At 51.9% G+C, this 18398-nt stretch overlaps 1 protein-coding gene across 5 annotated transcripts in view; it reads left to right on the top strand.

Annotated features, from left to right (window-relative positions):
• The window catches only part of LOC129694200 (large proline-rich protein BAG6-like), an 85778-nt gene that overhangs the window by 56219 nt on the left and 11161 nt on the right, over window positions 1–18398 (top strand). For all 5 annotated transcript variants that reach the window (XM_055630916.1, XM_055630914.1, XM_055630913.1 and 2 more), the window contains 7 exons: window positions 1812–1924; window positions 4327–4501; window positions 7707–8020; window positions 10651–11020; window positions 12523–12692; window positions 14724–14777; window positions 16559–16661. In XM_055630916.1, the coding sequence (XP_055486891.1) occupies window positions 1812–1924; window positions 4327–4501; window positions 7707–8020; window positions 10651–11020; window positions 12523–12692; window positions 14724–14777; window positions 16559–16661 (1299 nt within the window). The remainder of the gene's footprint in view (window positions 1–1811; window positions 1925–4326; window positions 4502–7706; window positions 8021–10650; window positions 11021–12522; window positions 12693–14723; window positions 14778–16558; window positions 16662–18398) is intronic.

The raw sequence follows: 18398 nt of genomic DNA, 5'->3' as shown, positions 1-18398 counted from the left end.
AACCAACCTGATGTCCCGGTGGCCCAGCACTTCAACTCCCCCTCCCATTCCCAATCTGGCCTTTCTGTCCTGGGCCTCCTCCATGGCCAGAGTGAGTCCCAGCGCAAATTGGAGGAACAGCACCTCATATTTCGCTCGGGTGGCAGTGTGAACTGTAAGGAGGTTGCTATGAGGATGCAGGATGACTAGGACAGGTTGGGTGTGTGGGCGGATGCATGGCAGATGCAGTTTAATGTGGAATTTATATGAGGTTATCCACTTTGGTGGCAAACCTAGAAACATAGAAAATAGGTGCAGGAAGAGACCATTCGGCCTTTCGAGCCAGCACCGCCATTCATTGCGATCATGGCTGATCGTCCCCAATCAATAACCCGTGCCTGCCTTCTCCCCATATCCCTTGATTCCACTAGCCCCGAGAGCTCTATCTAACTCTCTCTTAAATCCATCCAGTGATTTGGCCTCCACTGCCCTCTGTGGCAGGGAATTCCACAAATAAGGCAAGAACAGGAAGGCAGATTATTATCTGAACGGTGTTAAGTTGGGAAAAGGGGAAGTACATCGAGATCAGGGGGTCCTTGTACATCTATAAAAGTAAGCATGCAGCTACAGCAGGCAGTGTAGAAAACGAATGGCATGTTGGCCTTGATAACAAGAGGAGTTGAGTATAGGAGCAAAGAGGTCCTTCTGCAATTGAGACCACACCTGGAGTATTTTGTACAGTTTTTGTCTCCAAATTTGAGGAAGGACATTCTTGCTATTGAGGGAGTGCAGCGTAGGTTCACCAGGTTAATTCCCGGGATGGCGGGACTATCATATGTTGATAGAATTGAGCAGCTGGGCTTGTATATACTGGAATTTAGAAGGTTGAGAATGGATCTTATTGAAGCATATAAGATTGTTAAGGGCTTGTTCACGTTAGATGCAGGAAAAATGTTCCCAATGTTGGGGGAGTCCAGAACCAGGGGCCAAGGTTTAAGAATAAGGGGTAAGCCATTTAGAACTGAGACGAGGAAACACTTTTTTCACAGAGAGTTGTGAGTCTGTGGAATTGTCTGCCTCAGAGGGCGATGGAGGCCGGTTATCTGGATTCTTTCAAGAGAGAGCTAGATTAGAGCTCTTAAAGATAGCGGAGTCGGGGGGTATGTGGAGAAGGCAGGAACGGGGTACAATACAATACAATTTATTTGTCGTTTGGACCCCGTTGAGGTCCAAACGAAATGTCGTTTCTGCAGTCATACATACAAAACGAAAAAGACCCAAGACACAACACAAATTACACAAACATCCTTCACAGCGGATCGTTTCCTCGCTGTGAAGGAAGGCAAAAAATACACTGATTGTGGATGATCAGCCATGATCACATTGCATGGCGGTGCTGGCTCGAAGGGGCGAATGGCCTACTCCTATTGTCTATTGTCTATAATCAGGCCGTCCACTGTGCACAGATACAGAGCTGTGTGTCAAGCCCCACAATATTGTACGCCTGCTTCAGATTCGGATTCAATTTAATTGTCATTGTCAGTGTACAGTACAGAGACAACGAAATGCATTACTTGCTTGGTGATTCTGCCAAGGGCAGGGTTGTTATTAACTCAGTTATTAACTGCTTGCTGTGTGATTGGGGGTGTTGTCGGTCGAGGTGTGGGTGGGTGCCTTTGCTTCAGGCCGCCTGTGACGGGTGTTGGTGGTCGATGGGGAGTGTGGGGGGGGGGGGAGGTCACTGCTTGAGGCGAGACGCCTCTGGCAAAGTGGCCGCTGCTCCCTGTGAGTCGGGTCCCTGCGCTTGACATCTCCTTCCTGTTCCCCTGCAGGGCAGCCAGCGACTGGATTCCAGCCGTCCCCGGCACGCGTGGTGATAACCAGGCCGCCCCCTCCCCCCCCGCGACAGACTCAACCCCCAGCCGGCCCACAGACGGGAACACAGGTAAGGACAATCGACAATAGGCCTTCCAGCCAGCACCGCCACTCAATGTGATCATGGCTGATCATCCCCAATCACTACCCCGTTCCTGCCTTCTCCCTATATGCCCTGATATAGGCTGAAAATCCAGCGTCGACCATAACATGGAAACATAGAAACATAGAAATTAGGTGCAGGAGGAGGCCATTCGGCCCTTCGAGCCTGCACCGCCATTCAATATGATCATGGCTGATCATCCAACTCAGTATCCCGTACCTGCCTTCTCTCCATACCCCCTGATTCCTTTAGCCACAAGGGCCACATCTAACTCCCTCTTAAATATAGCCAATGAACTGGCCTCAACTACCTTCTGCGGCAGAGATTCCAGAGATTCACCACTCTCTGTGTGAAAAAAGTTATTCTCATCTCGGTTTTAAAGGATTTCCCCCTTATCCTTAAGCTGTGACCCCTTGTCCTGGACTTCCCCAACATCTTCCTGCATCTAGCCTGTCCAAACCCCTTTAGAATTTTGTAAGTTTCTATAAGATCCCCCTTCAATCTCCTAAATTCTAGAGAGTATAAACCAAGTCTATCCAGTCTTTCTTCATAAGACAGTCCTGACATCCCAGGAATCAGTCTGGTGAACCTTCTCTGTACTCCCTCTATGGCAATAACGTCCTTCCTCAGATTAGGAGACCAAAACTGTACGCAATACTCCAGGTGTGGTCTCACCAAGACCCTGTACAACTGCAGTAGAACCTCCCTGCTCCTATACTCAAATCCTTTTGCAATGAAAGCTAACATACCATTCGCTTTCTTTACTGCCTGCTGCACCTGCATGCCTACCTTCAGTGACTGGTGTACCATGACACCCAGGTCTCGCTGCATCTCCCCCTTTCCCAATCGGCCACCATTTAGATAATAGTCTGCTTTCCCGTTTTTGCCAAACCTGTCCTATCCATATAACTGTCCAACTGTTTCTTAAATGTTGGGTTAGTCCCAACCTCAACTACCTCCTCTGTTCCATAGAAACATAGAAAATAGGTGCAGGAGGAGGCCTATCAATAACCCGTGCCTGCCTTCTCCCCATATCCCTTGATTCCACCAGCCCCTAGAGCTCTATCTAACTCTCTCTTAAATCCATCCAGTGATTTGGCCTCCACTGCCCTCTGTGGCAGGGAATTCCACAAATTCACAACTCTCTGGGTGAAAAAGTTTTTTCTCACCTCAGCCTTAAATGGCCTCCCCTTTATTCTAAGACTGTGTGTGGCCCCTGGTTCTGGACTCGCCCAACATTGGGAACATTTTTCCTGCATCTAGCTTGTCCAGCCCTTTTATAATTTCTATAAGATATCCCCTCATCCTTCTAAACTCCAGTGAATACAAGCCTAGTCTTTTCAATCTTTCCTCATATGACAGTCTCGCCATCCCAGGGATCAATCTTGTGTACCTACGCTGCACTGCCTCAATCACAAGGATGTCCTTCCTCAAATTAGGAGACCAAAACTGTACGTAATACTCCAGATGTGGTCTTGCCAGAGCCCTATACAACTGCATACACCCACCACCCTTTGTGTGGAAAATGTTACCCCTCGGATTCCTATTAAATCTTTTCCCCTTCACCTTGAACCTAAGTCCTCTGGTCCTCAATTCCCCTACTGTGGGCAAGAGACTCTGTGCATCTGCCCAATCTATTCCTCTCATGATTTTATACACCTCTATAAGGTCACCCCTCATCCTCCTGCGATCCAAGGAATAGAGACCCAGCCTGTTCAACCTCTCCCTATAGCTCACACCCTGGCAACATCCTCGTAAATCTTCTCTGTACTCGTTCCAGCTTGGTGACACCTTTCCTATAGCAGGTTGCCCAGAACTGAACACAATACTCTGAATGTATCGGAAGGAACTGCAGATGCTGGTTCAAACCGAAGATAGACACAAAATGCTGGAGTAACTCAGCGGGACAGGCAGCATCCCTGGAGAGAAGGAATGGGTGACGCTTCTGGTCGAGCCACTTCGTCAGACTGGTTAGGGATAAGGGAAACGAGAGATATAGACGATGATGCGGGGAGATAGAGAACAATGAATGAAATATCGCTGCCTTACAGACCCGGAATCAACCCGACTACGGGTGCTGTCTGTATGGAGTTTGTACCGTGACCTGCGTAGGTTTTGTTCTTCGAGATCTTCCAGTTCCTCCCACACTCCAAAGAAGTGCAGGTTTGCAGGTTCATTGGCTTGGTGTAAATGTAAAAATTGTAACCAGTGTGTGTGGGATCACACTGGTCGGCACGGACCCGGTGGGCCGAAGGGCCTGTTTCTGCGCTGTATCTCTAAACTAAACGACACTGCAACATGACCTCCCGACGTCTGTGCTCAAAGTTCTGTACTCAGCGGCTGTTGTTGTATTTCTCTCTATGTTGCAGGTTCCTCCTGGCTCAGCTCCCGGTCCGACTCCCGCTCCGGCTCCGGCTCCGGCTCCATCTCCGGCTCCTGCTCCGGGCCCCACCTCCGCTGCACCCCCCGCCCCTGGCCCAGCCACTCTGGCGCAGATGATCACCGGGCTGGTCGGACAACTCCTCATGCAGCCTGTGGTCTTCGGTGAGTGCTCAGTCCTCACAGCTCTTACTGTTTTGAGTCGAGTCAAGTCAAGTTTATCTGTCACATACACATACGAGATGTGCAGTGAAATGAAAGTGGCAATGCTCGTGGACTTTGTGCAAAAAGACAAACAAACAAACAACCAAACAAATTATAAACACAATCATAACACACACATATTCTTTTACATAATAAATAATGGAAGGAAAAACGTTCTGTAGAGTTAGTCCCTGGTGAGATGGGCGTTTACAGTCCGAATGGCCTCTGGGAAGAAACTCCTTCTCAACCTCTCTGTTCTCACCGCATGGCAACGGAGGCGTTTGCCTGACCGTAGCAGCTGGAACAGTCCGTTGCAGGGGTGGAAGGGGTCTCCCATGATATTGTTGGCTCTGGAGTTGCACCTCCTGATGTATAGTTCCTGCAGGGGGGCGAGTGAAGTTCCCATAGTGTGTTCGGCCGAACGCACTACTCTCTGCAGAGCCTTCTTGTCCCTGGCAGAGCAATTCCCAAACCAGATGGTAATGTTCCCGGACAAGATGCTTTCCACCGCCGCTGCGTAGAAGCACTGGAGGATCCTCGGAGACAATCTGAATTTCCTCAATTGCCTGAGTTTTGAGTCTGTTGTCACTTCTAACCGAGGTACGGTGAAAAGCCGTCGTTGCGTGCTGACCAGTCAGTGAAAAGGCAATACAGTACATTCCTTGTTTAAGGAAAAACTGCAGAAGGTGGAAAAATCGAAGGTAGACAAAAATGCTGGAGAAACTCAGCGGGTGAGGCAGCATCTATGTAGCGAAGGAAATAGGCTAAAGCATATATATTGCATTCAAGTGTAAGTTAAAAGACTCGCTACAGTATGCACCATATTGCCCAATTTCAAGCTGAAAAATGCAAAAGCTCCGTACCAATGGGACGGGGGACAGACTCCTCCCACCCCCCACCCTGGTCGCTACCCTCCCTCGGGCTTTGTCTCATAACTTCTCACTTCCAACTCCACTCACCCAATGTTGGCAGCCCTGGCTATAGCTCGAATAAAATGGCTGCTACTGCATTAACCCTTACAGTATGAACATTAACTTCTCCAATTTCAGGTAGTCCCTGCTTTCTCCCTCCTTCCCCTCCCCTTCCCAGCTCTCCCACAGCCCACTGTCTCCACCTCTTCCTTTCTTCTTCCCGCCCCCCCCTCCTCCAGTGTGAAGAAGGGTCTCGACCTGAAACATCGCCTATTCCTTCGCTCCATAGATGCTGCCTCACCCGCTGAGCTTCTCCAGCATTTTTGTCCACCATGATAAAGGAAATAACGATTAGTACAAGATAAAGCCTGTAAGGTCTGATCAAAGATTGCTTGAGGATCTCCAATGAGGGAGATAGCAGCTCAGGACTATTCTCTAGTTATGCTAGGGTAGTTCAGTTGCCTGTAGGGTCGCCAACTTTCCCACTCCCAAATAACCATATAACAATTACAGCACGGAAACAGGCCATCTCGACCTTTCTAGTCCGTGCCGAACACATAATCTCCCCTAGTCCCATCTACCTGCGCTCAGACCATAACCCTCCATTCCCTTTCCCGTCCATATAACTATCCAATTTATTTTTAAATGATAAAAACGAACCTGCCTCCACCACCTTCACTGGAAGCTCATTCCACACCGCCACCACTCTCTGAGTAAAGAAGTTCCCCCTCATGTTACCCCTAAACTTCTGTCCCTTAATTCTCAAGTCATGTCCCCTTGTTTGAATCTTCCCTACTCTCATTGGGAAAAGCTTATCCACGTTAACTCTGTCTATCCCTCTCATCATTTTAAAGACCTCTATCAAATCCCCCCTTAACCTTCTGCGCTCCAGAGAATAAAGCCCTAACTTCTTCAACCTTTCTCTGTAACTTAGTTGCTGAAACCCAGGCAACATTCTAGTAAATCTCCTCTGTACTCTCTCTATTTTGTTGACATCCTTCCTATAATTAGGCAACCAAAATTGTACACCATACTCCAAAATTGGCCTCACCAATGCCTTGTACAATTTTAACATTACATCCCAACTGTGGGACAAAAGGTAACAAATACGGGACAAATTCCCCACGGCAATTCGTTGACCGACTGGGCCGTGGCTGGTTGAATGATGAGAAGGCCCAGGTGCTGGACTGCACACAAAGCCCAGCCGGCGGGCCAGCTGAGGAGTTTTGGCCCGGGGGCCGCGTGTAAAGTCTGGCACCCGTCCAACCGATGTTCGGCCGTGAGAGGGAAGGTGGTGGTGTCGGCGGTCAGCGAAGGTCCGAAGGTCGGACAGGTGGCCGGGCTGCTGACCGACCGACGGGGCCACGGGCGAGGCGCTGCTGCTGCTGCTGCACTACTACGTCGGGACGGGTGAGGCGGGGGCCAGACGGGGCGCTCCGACCTGACAGTCCCCTCGACCCGAGTAGTAGCGGTCAAATCCGGGACAAGGGCGGTCCCGTACGGGACAAACCACCTCATCTGTAATTCGTAGTGTAGTGCAGCGCAGGTTCACCAGGTTAATTCCCGGGATGGAGGGACAGTCATATGCTGAGAGAATTGAGTGGCTGGGCTTGTACACTCTGGAGTTTAGAAGTATGGGAGGGGATCTTATTGATCAACATGTTCCCGATGTTGGGGGAGTCCAGAACCAGGGGCCACACACAGTTTAACAATAAGGAGTAAGCCATTTAGAACGGAGACGAGGAAACACTTTTGCACCCAGAGAGTTGTGAGTCTGTGGAATTCTCTGCCTCGGTTGGTGGAGGCCAATTCTCTGGATACTTTCAAGAGAGAGTTGGATCGAGCTCTTAAAGATGGCGGCGTCAAAGGATATGGGGACAAGGCATGAACGGGGTACTGATTGTGGATGATCAGCCGTGATCACAATGAATGGCGGTGCTGGCTCAAAGGGCCGAATGGCCTACTCCTGTTTATTGTAGGCAAAAGTGCTGGAGAAACTCAGTGGGTGAGACAGCATCAGCGAAGGAATAGGTGATGTTTCGGGTCGAGACCCTTCTTCAGACCGTCTATTGTCTATTGAATGGCAGAATAGACTTGATGGGCCGAAATGGACTTCATTTATGCGCTTATGACCTGATAGAACGCGACAAGAAATCTTTTCACTGTCCCTCGGTAAACGGAACTATTGTGGTCAAATTGTAATGAGCGCTAACCTTTTGTTTGGCTTCCCGTGCCTGCCTCCCCTCTCTCTGCAGCCCAGCCCACGACAGCGAGCACCACCACCTCCGCCACGACCACCGACGCCAACTTCACCACCCACACCAGCTCCAGCTCCAGCTCCTGCTCTACCTCCACCTCCACCTCGACCAGCACGTCTGCCGCGGCAGACCCCGGCGCAGTGCCGCCTCCCGCTGGCCAGCCCGACGTGCAGCTCTCCCAGCTGCTGGGCACCCTACTGGGAGCGGCGGGCACCGCCGTGGGCAGCGTGGCCAGCGTAGGCTCGCCCACCATCACCGTCACCCTGCCGGGAATGCCGGCCTTCGTACAGGGAATGACGGAGTTTCTGCAGGTGAGTGTGGGCTGCTCGGGGGGGGGGGGGGGGGGGGGGGGGGGGGGTCGGTACCATCGAGTCTGCTCTGTGCCGTTCAACCATGGCCGTGCAGCAAAGGAAGGGCAGATAAGACACAAAATGCCGGAGTAACTCAGCGGGCGAGGCAGCGGCCATGGAGAGAAGCCCTTCTACCCTAAGCATTCAGGTACAGCAGGCAGTGAAGAAAGCGAATGGCCTGTTGTCCTTCATAACAAGAGGAGTTGAGTATAGGAGCAAAGAGGTCCTTCTGCAGTTGCACAGGGCCCTAGTGAGACCACACCTGGAGTATTGTGTGCAGTTTTGGTCTCCTAATTTGAGTAAGGACATTCTTGCTATTGAGGGAGTGCAGCTAGGTGATCATGTCCACCATGGAGAAGTTCTGGCAGATGAGCGATAGCAGGTCCCCGAAAAACCGGGGGGGAAATGGGCGACTCTGGTGAGAGGCGGAAGCTGAAACGCAAACACGACCGAGCTATCAACGCCAAGCGATCAAGGAGCAATCGTTCGTACTATAGAGGGAGTGCAGCATTAGTTCACCAGGTTAATTCCCGGGATGGCGGGACTGTCATATGCTGAGAGAATGGAGCAGCTGGGCTTGTACACTCTGGAGTTTAGAAGGATAAGAGGATATCTTATTGAAACACATAACATTATTAAGGGTTTGGACACGCTAGAGGCAGGAAACATGTTCCCGATGTTGGGGGAATCCAGAACCAGGAGCCACACACAGTTTAAGAATAAGGGGTCAGCCATTTAGAACGGAGACGAGGAAACACTTTTTCTCACAGAAAGTTGTGAGTCTGTGGAATTCTCTGCCTCAGAGGGCAGTGGAGGCTGGTTCTCGGGATACTTTTAAGAGAGAGCTAGATAGGGCTCTTAATGATAGCGGAGTCAGGGGATATAGTGAAGAAGGCAAGAACGGGGTACTGATTGGGGATGATCAGCCATGATCACATTGAATGGCGGTGCTGGCTCGAAGGGCCGAATGGCCTACTCCTGTACCTATTGTACATTGTCTATTCAGACTCTTGTTGGAGAATGGAGATCTGAAGAAGTGTCTCGACCCGAAACGTCACCAATTCCCTCTCTCCATAGATGCCGCCTCACCCGCTGAGTTACTCCGGCATTTTGTGTCTACCTTTGATATAAACCAGCATCTGCAGTTCTCTCCTGAACAAGGAACTGCAGATGCTGGTTTAAACTGAAGCTTGAGGGCGGTCACGGTGGAGCAGCGGTAGAGTTGCTGCCTCACAGAGAATGCAGCGCCGGAGACCCGGGTTCGATCCCGACTGCGGGTGCTGTCTGTACGGAGTTTGCACGTTCTCCCCGTGGGTTTGCTCCGAAATCTTCGGTTTCCTCCCACACTTCAAAGACGTGGAGGTTTATAGGTTAATTTGCTTTGTAAATGTAAAGATTGTCCCACATGTGTGCAGGATAGTGTTAGTCTGCGGGGATCGCTGGTCGGCACGGACCCGGTGGGCCGAAGGGCCTGTTTCCGCCCTTTATCCCTGAACTAAACTGAAAATGGACACAAAAATCTAAAGCGACCTTCGTGTTTCATGTATCTTGTGTTTTTATGACTGTTGGCAGATCAATCTCTCTCTCCAGGGATCAATAAAGTTCTATTGTATGGATAGGATAGAACTTTATTTATCTCAGGAGAGAAATTGATCCGCTAACAGTCATAAAAACACGACAAGATACATGAAACTTGAAATTAAAATGACGAGTGGAAATGCTTGGGGGACGTGCAAAGATTGGGGAAGGGGAGGGGTTGGGAGTCAGTCTAAATTACTCCACAACAGAAGGGCGAGGAGTTTAGTTTGGAGATACAGCGCGAAAACAGGCCCTTCGACCCACGCCGACCAGCGACCCCCGCACACTTACACTATCCCACACACACACTGGGGGACAATTTTTTACATTTACACCAAGCCAATTAACCTACAAACCTGTATGTCTTTGGAGTGTGGGAGGAAACCGAAGATCCCGGAGAAAACCCACGCGCAGGTCACGGGGAGAACGTGCAAACTCTGTGCAGTAACGGCGGCGCAGCGGTAGAGTTGCTGCCTTACAGCGAATGCAGCGCCGGAGATTCGATCCCGACTGCACAGAGTTTGTACGTTCTCCCCGTGACCTGCGTGGGTTTTTTCCGAGATCTTCGGTTTCCTCCAACACTCCAAAGACGTAGGCTAATTGGCTTGGTGTAGGATGTAAAAATTGTCCCTAGTGGGTGTAAGATAGTGTTAATGTGCAGGGATCGCTGGCGTGTGCACCGAAGGGCCTGTAGCTAGACCGTGGGTGTAGCATATTGTTAGTGTGCGGGTATCGCTGGTCGGCACAGACCCGGTGGGCCGAAGTGCCTGTTTCCGCGCTGTATCTGTAAAGATTGTCCAGTATAAAATTGTCCAACTTCCAGAATAGTCCCTGGTAGACTCTTCGGAAGGTACAAGGTACGAGGACAGTGGCTGTAGTCGGGATGGAACCCGGGTCTCCGGCGCAGTGAGGCAGCAACTCTACCGCTGCGCCACCACGACCGTCCCGAGTTGTAAAGTTTGATAGCCGTCGAATCGCTGACTAACTTTTTTTGGGAACTTTCCCCCCGGCAGGCGGCGCAGGGAGTGGCGACGGAGATGCCCGCCGGGGGCCAGCCCGCCACGGCGCAGACGACGGCCCCGCCTCAGGTGCCGCCGGCAACCCAGCCGCAGCAACAGCAGCAGCAACAGCAGCAACAGCAGCAGCAGCAGCAGCAACAGCAGCCGCCACCACCCAGCCAGGAGCGGGACAGCAGCAGGCAGCAGCAGTCGGGAGCAGACACCCTGACGCCCGAGTTCTTCACCAGCGTGGTGCAGGGCGTCCTCTCCTCCATGATGGGCTCCCTGAACGCGCAGCAGGGCAGCACCGAGAGCATCGCCGACTTCATCCAGCGGCTCAGCGGCACCAGCAACATCTTCGAGCCCGGGGCCGACGGGGCCATCGGTGAGATCAGTCTGGGGATGAAACGGGATTCCCACCACTGGCCACATCTTCCCATCTCCTAGATACATAGAAACATAGAAGATAGGTGCAGGAAGAGGCCACAAACTCTTTGAATCACTTCCCTCTGGAAGGCGACTCCGGACTGTCAAAGCTGCCACAGCCAGGCGTAAAAACAGCTTTTTCCCCCACGAGCAGTAGCTCTACTCAACAACCAAAAATCTGTAGCCTCCTTTTGCTCTGGTAACGTAGAAACATTGACAATAGGTGCAGGAGAAGGCCATTCGGCCCTTCAAGCCAGCACCGCCATTCATTGTGATCATGGCTGATCGTCCCCTATCAATAACCCGTGCCTGCCTTCTCCCCATATCCCTTGACTCCACTTGCCCCTAGAGCTCTATCTAACTCTCTCTTAAATCCATCCAGTGATTTGGCCCCCACTGCCCTCTGTGTCAGGGAATTCCACAAATTCACAACTCTCTGGGTGAAAAAGTTTTTTCTCGCTTCAGTCTTAAAAGGCCTCCCCTTTACTCTAAGACTGTGTGTGGCCCCTGGTTCTGGACTCGCCCAACATTGGGAACATTTTTCCTGCATCTAGCTTGTCCAGTCCTTTTATAATTTTATTTGTTTCTATAAGATATCCCCTCATCCTTCTAAACGCCAGTGAATGCAAGCCTAGTCTTTTCAATCTTTCCTCATGACAGTCCCGCCATCCCAGGGATCAATCTCGTGAACCTATGCTGCACCGCCTCAATCACAAGGATGTCCTTCCTCCCCTTTCGGCTTTCCGCAGAGACCGCTCCCTCCGTAACTCCCTGGTCAATTCGTCCCTTCCCGCCAAAACCACCCCCTCCCCTGGTACTTTCCCCAGCAACTGCAGGAAATGCTACACTTGTCGCTTTACAATAGACAATAGGTGCAGGAGGAGGCCATTTGGCCCTTCGAGCCAGCACCGCCATTCATTGTGATCATGGCTGATCATCCCCAATCAGTACCCCGTTCCTGCCTTCTCCCCATATCCCCTGACTCCGCTATCTTTAAGAGCCCTTTCTAGCTCTCTCTTGAAAGCATCCAGAGAACCGGCCTCCACCGCCCTCTGAGGCAGAGAATTCCACAGACTCACAACTCTCTGTGAGAAAAAGTGTTTCCTCGTCTCCGTTCTAAATGGCTTATTCCTTATTCTTAAACTGTGTGGCCCCTGGTTCTGGACTCCCCAACATCGGGAACACGTTTCCTGCCTCTAGCGTGCCCAAACCCTTAATAGTCTTATATGTTTCAATAAGATCCCCTCTCATCCTTCTAAACTCCAGAGTGTACAAGCCCAGCCGTTCCATTCTCTCAGCATATGACAGTCCCGCCATCCCGGGAATTAACCGTGTAAACCTACGCTGCACTCCCTCAATAGCACGAAAGATTGCTCCTTGTTCGCTCGCCGTTGATAGCTCGGTCGTGCTTGCGTTTCCGCTGCCGCCTCTCACCAGAGTCGCCCATTTCCCCCCCGCCAGGGTTTTTCGGGGACCTGCTGTCGCTCATCTGCCAGAACTTCTCCATGGTGGACATGATCATGCTGCTGCACGGACAGTTTCAGCCGCTACAGCGCATCCAGCCGCAGCTCCACCGCTTCTTCCAGCAGCACTACCTCGACGGGCAGGAGCCCACCCCGCACAACATTCAGGTGAGCGCGGGGGAGGGGGGCCTTGCTGCATCACACTCACACTTCCTCTCCACCCTCCCTCGTTCCATCCCCTCCCCCTATCACACTCCCATTCTCCCTCCATTCCCCTCTCCCTATCTCTCTCTCTCTCCCTATCTCTCCCTCTCCCTCTCCCTCTCTCTCTCTCTCCCTCCCTCTCTCTCTCTTCCTCTCTCTCTCCCTCCCCCTCTCCCTCCCTCCCTCTCTCTCTGCCTTCTCTCCCTCTCTTCCTCCATCACACTCCACTCTCCCCCTCCCTCCATTCCTCCCTCCCTCTCTCTCTCCCTCCCTCTCTCTCTCTACCCCTCCCTCTCTCTCCCTCCCTCTCTCTCCCTCCATCCTCTCTTGCTCTGCCGTCTATTTATTTCAATTTCAATTTAATTTCTGTAGCACATTTAAAAACAACTCTCGTTGACCAAAGTGCTTTACATTAGTGCAGGTACTAACTTTCTACATACAATGGTACATAGATCTAACTATACATACATAAATACACACATACAGCGCTCCCTCAGAGGACCTCAAGAAAGGCTTGTGAGTAGAAATATGTTTTAAGTCTCGAACAGGGGTGGGGCACCTTTTCATGTAGGAATGCCACATAGCTGTAAGGCCGCATCCGAGAAACCTCAATTAAATATGCTTCAAAATGTACATTATGTTGTAAAAATCTAACAACGATGTACTAACTTCAAGAAAATGAAAACATTTTGTGAATTCTAAAGTTAACTCATCTTTTCATGACTTTGTTGTGACTGCTTTTTGTGTGAAAACATTTGAGTATTTGGTTGCAACATGGAGATACGCAGATTCAGTTGATCTTCTAGATGGGTATCCGTCATGTAAGTAAGTAGGTTTATTGGCCAAGTATTCACATACAAGGAATTTGCCTTGCTGCTCCACCCACAAGTAACAACATGACATACAGTGACAGTTACGAATGACTCAGAAAACACTAAGCATTAATAATAATAAAACATGAATGATAAAACACCATTGATCAAGCATGTGAACCAACAAAATACCAGATCAAAGGGAGGCTACAGATTTTTGGCTGTCGAGTAGAGCAAAACGTGGGTAAAAACTGTACCTTCATGCCCCTGTCCCACTTAGGAGACCTAAACAGCAACCTCTGGTGACCTTGCCCGCCACCCAAGGTTTCCATGAGGTCCCCGGAGGTTTTGGTCACTCTCCCTAATGGTGGAAAGTGGTTTCTGCGTGGTCGAGGCTTCATCTAGGTTGCTGCTATTTTTTCATCATGATTAAAACCGGCCTCGACTAAAAATAGGTTGCCGTTTTAAACATCGATCATTTTTTAGTCGCAAGTCTAGTGGAAGCCGGTTTTCAACATATGCATGGGAGGTGGTAGGAGGTTGCAGGTCACCTTGATTTGTTTTTTGGTGGTGGGCAAGGTCACCAGTCGTTGCTGTTTGGGTCTCCTAAGTGGGAAAGGGGCTTAAAAGGACGTCTTGATTTGGGTTAAGTAGGAGAATAGATTCGCAGCAACACGTAGTCGAAAAGCACGTATTTTGTTGAATCTTCTTTTACTCTTGTGGTACTTTCATTTTAAGATTAAAATAAAAAATTATAAAAGGTGAACAAAAACATTTGAATAAAAAAAGGATTTATTCTGCAAAATTTGGATTCATTGAAAAGGCCGCACTTAATGGCCAAAATGGCCGCATTCCCCAACCCTGACCTCGACTGAAAGGAGTCGATGGAGGGGGCAGTTCTGATGAGCGGCAAAAGCGTGGTCGCCCCTGAGCTTATACCTGGATGGTCAGTAGCCCCAAGTCGGCCGACCGGCGTGAGGGACCTGGAGGTGGAATGGTTGGTTAGAAGATTAGTAATGTAGGTGGGGGCAAGCCCGTTAAGGGCTTTGTATTCATAAAGGAGGAGCTTGAAATTGATTTTGGAAGCCACTGGAGAGATGAAGACCTTGGGGGGGGTTGTGTTTACGGGTGGAATTTAAATAAGGATGTCCAGCGTTGATGGAAGCTCCTCTCTTTCCTTCAGGCATCAACTGACGTCTTGATCTCTGGCTTGGAGGAGTACGTCCGTGAAAGTTTTGTAAGTGTTTAACGATAAACTACAGCCCGTGGGGGCGGCCATGGTGGTGCAGTGGCAGTGTTGCTGCCTTGCGGCGCTTACAGCGCCAGAGATACCAGTTCCACCCCGACTGCGTGCGCTGGGCTACATCTACAATGGTGGGGAGTGTAGTCTTTGTGTGTGTGTGGGACTGGGCTACATCTACAATGGTGGGGAGTGTAGTCTTTGTGTGTGTGTGGGGGGGGGGGGGGGCTGGGCTACATCTACATGGTGGGGGAGTGTAGTCTCTGTGTGTGTGTGTGTGTGTGTGTGTGGGGGGGGACTGGGCTACATCTACAATGGTGGGGAGTGTAGTCTCTGTGTGTGTGTGTGTGTGGGGGGGGGACTGGGCTACATCTACAATGGTGGGGAGTGTAGTCGGCTCTGTGTGTGTGTGTGTGTGGGGGGGGGGGACTGGGCTACATCTACAATGGTGGGGAGTGTAGTCTCTGTGTGTGTGTGTGTGTGTGTGTGTGTGGGGGACTGGGCTACATCTACAATGGTGGGGAGTGTAGTCTGTGTGGGTGTGTGTGTGTGTGTGTGTGTGTGCATGTGTGGGGGGGGGCTGGGCTACATCTACAATGGTGGGGAGTGTAGTCTCTGTGTGTGTGTGTGTGTGTGTGATGGACTGGGTCACATCTACAATGATGGGGATGTGTAAGAATAAGGGGTGAGCCATTTAGAACGGAGACGAGGAAACATTTTTTCACACAGAGAGTCTGTGGAATTCTCTGCCTCAGGTGGAGGCCGGTTCTCTGGATACTTTCAAGAGAGAGGTAGATAGAGCTCTTAAAGATAGCGGAGTCAGTGGATATGGGGAGAAGGCAGGAACGGGGTACTGATTGTGGATGATCAGCCATGAACACAGTGAGTGGCGGTGCTGACTCAAAGGGCTGAATGGCCTCTACTCCTGCACCTATTGTCTATTGAGTGTGGTCTGTGTGTGTGGGACTGGGCTACATCTACAATGGTAGGGACAATGGACTGGGCTACATCTACATGGTGGGGACGATGGACTGGGCTACATCTACATGGTGGGGACAATGGACTGGGCTACATCTACATGGTGGGGACAATGGACTGGGCTACATCTACATGGTGGGGACGATGGACTGGGCTACATCTACATGGTGGGGACGATGGACTGGGCTACATCTACATGGTGGGGACGATGGACTGGGCTACATCTACATGGTGGGGACGATGGACTGGGCTACATCTACAATGGTGGGGACGATGGACTGGGCTACATCTACATGGTGGGGACGATGGACTGGGCTACATCTACATGGTGGGGATGATGGACTGGGCTACATCTACATGGTGGGGACGATGGACTGGGCTACATCTACATGGTGGGGGCGATGGACTGGGCTACATCTACATGGTGGGGACAATGGACTGGGCTACATCTACATGGTGGGGACGATGGACTGGGCTACATCTGCAATGGTGGGGACGATGGACTGGACTACATCCACAACTCTCTGCAGTCACTTTACATTCTTGATCAGAGCTGTTACCAAACCAAGTTGTGATGCTGCCTGACGGCATGCCTTCTATGGATAGATAGAGGGAGGTGGAGGGTGAGAGAGAGAGTGGGGAGCAGGGGGTGGAAGGAAACATAGAAACCTAATCAATAGGTGCAGGAGGAGGCCATTCGGCCCTTCGAGTGTGTGAGGCTGGGTCCCGTGGCCTGGAGGTGGGTGAGTTTGTGTGGCAGCTGGGGTCTGCTCGACCTGAGCTTTCCTTTGTCCTTCCAGGCATCAGTGGCGGTGCGTGACGACGTGGACATCACGAGGACAAACCTGGACTTCCTACGGGAGCAGTTCAACAGGATCGCCACACACATTCTCCAGTGCACTGGTAAACTCCGCAGCAGATTCCCCCATCTTCACCTCACAGCTCAGCAGTTTAGTTTAGTTGAGAGTGCGCGTGAGTCAGTGTGTGTGAGTCTGTGTGTGTGTGTGTGTGTACGTCTGTGTGTACGTCTGTGTGTGTGAGTGCATGTGTGTGCATGTGTGTGAGAGTGTGTGCATGTGTGCGTGCGTCAGTGTGTGTGCGTGTGTCGGTGTGTGTGCGCGTGTGAGTGCATGTGAGTGTGTGTCAATGTGTGCGCGTGAGTGTGTTTGTGTGTCAGTGTGTGTGCACGTATGTGTGTGCGTGCGTGTATCAGTGTGCGCGTGTGAGTGCATATGAGTGCGTGTGTCAGTGTGTGTGCGTGAGTGTGTTTGTGTGTGTCAGTGTGTGTGCACGTCTGTGTGTGTGTCAGTGTGTGTGTTTAGTTTAGTTTATAGACACAGCTTGGAAACAGGCCCTTCGGCCCACCGGGTCCGCGCCGACCAGCGATCCCCGCACACTAACACTATCCTACACCCACTAGGGACAATGTTTACATTTACACCAAGCCAATTAACCTACAAACCTGCACGTCTTTTGAGTGTGGGAGGAAACCGAAGATCTGGGAGAAACCTCACGGGGAGAACGTGCAAACTCCGCACAGTCAGGATGGAACCCGGGTCTCCGGCGCCGCATTCACTGTGAGGCAGCACCTCTACCGCTGTGTCACCATGACCGCCCACGGTTCTCGGAGCAGAGTTGGACCATTCGGCCCGTCGAGTCTGCCCCGCCGTTCAAGTGGCGCAGCGGGTGGAGCTGCTGTTGCCTCTCGGCGCCAGAGACCGACCCGGGTTTGATCCTGGCCTCTGCGCGCGGCGTTTGCGCGTTGTCCCCGTTGACCTACGTGGGGGGGAGTTTCCTCCCGCACTCTGCAGACGGGAGCTGTTCGTCGGTTTAATTGGCTTCTGTAAAAAACATGCCCCCATCGTGCAGTGACTGGATGCAAATGGTGTTCGGGTGATCGGTGGTCAGCTTGGACTCGGTGGCCAAAGTCCTTCTGGACCCTGTGGAGCGGAGAGAGAGAGAGAGGGGGAGGGGGAAGGGGGGGCGGCAGAGAGAGAGTGGGGAGCGGCCGGGGGGGGGTGGGGGGGGGGGGGGGGTGGGGGGGGTGGGGGGGGCGGGGAGCGGGTTATGAAGTCAACTGAAGCCCTGCGGGCGGTTTTGAACTCACCTGAAGCCTTTGGGCAACCTTTCCCACCTTACCCTCTTTCTCCCCCCCCCCCTGCTGCTCCCACCCCTTCTCTCTCTCTCTCGCTCTCTCTCCCTGTCCCTCTCTCTTCTCTCTTCCCCCTCTCCCTCCCTTCTCCCTCTCACCCCACTCTCTCTCCCCTCCTCTCTCTCTCTCCCCCCCTCTCTCTCCCCCCCTCTCTCTCCCCCCCCTCTCTCTCTCCCCCCTCTCCCCCTCCTCCCTCTCCCCCCTCTCCCCCCCCCTCTCTCCCCCCTCTCTCTCTCCCCCCCCCCTCTCTCTCCCCACTCCCTCCCTCTCCCCCCCTCCCTCTCTCTCCCCCCCCCTCTCTCCCCCCCCTCCTCCCTCCCTCTCTCTCCCCCTCTCTCCCCCCCCTCTCTCTCTCTCCCCCCCCTCCTCTCTCTCCCCCCATCTCTCCCCCCTCTCCTCCTCCCTCTGCTCTCTCTCTCCCCCCCCCTCCCTCTCCCTCCCCCTTCCCCCCTCTCTCCCCCTCTCTCTCCCCCCCTCTCTCTCTCCCT

The sequence above is a fragment of the Leucoraja erinacea genome, unplaced genomic scaffold (genome assembly GCF_028641065.1).
Source record: "Leucoraja erinacea ecotype New England unplaced genomic scaffold, Leri_hhj_1 Leri_57S, whole genome shotgun sequence".
Lineage (NCBI taxonomy): Eukaryota > Metazoa > Chordata > Chondrichthyes > Rajiformes > Rajidae > Leucoraja > Leucoraja erinaceus.
Note: the sequence above shows the minus strand (reverse complement) of the source record. Positions and strands in the feature narration are given on the sequence as shown.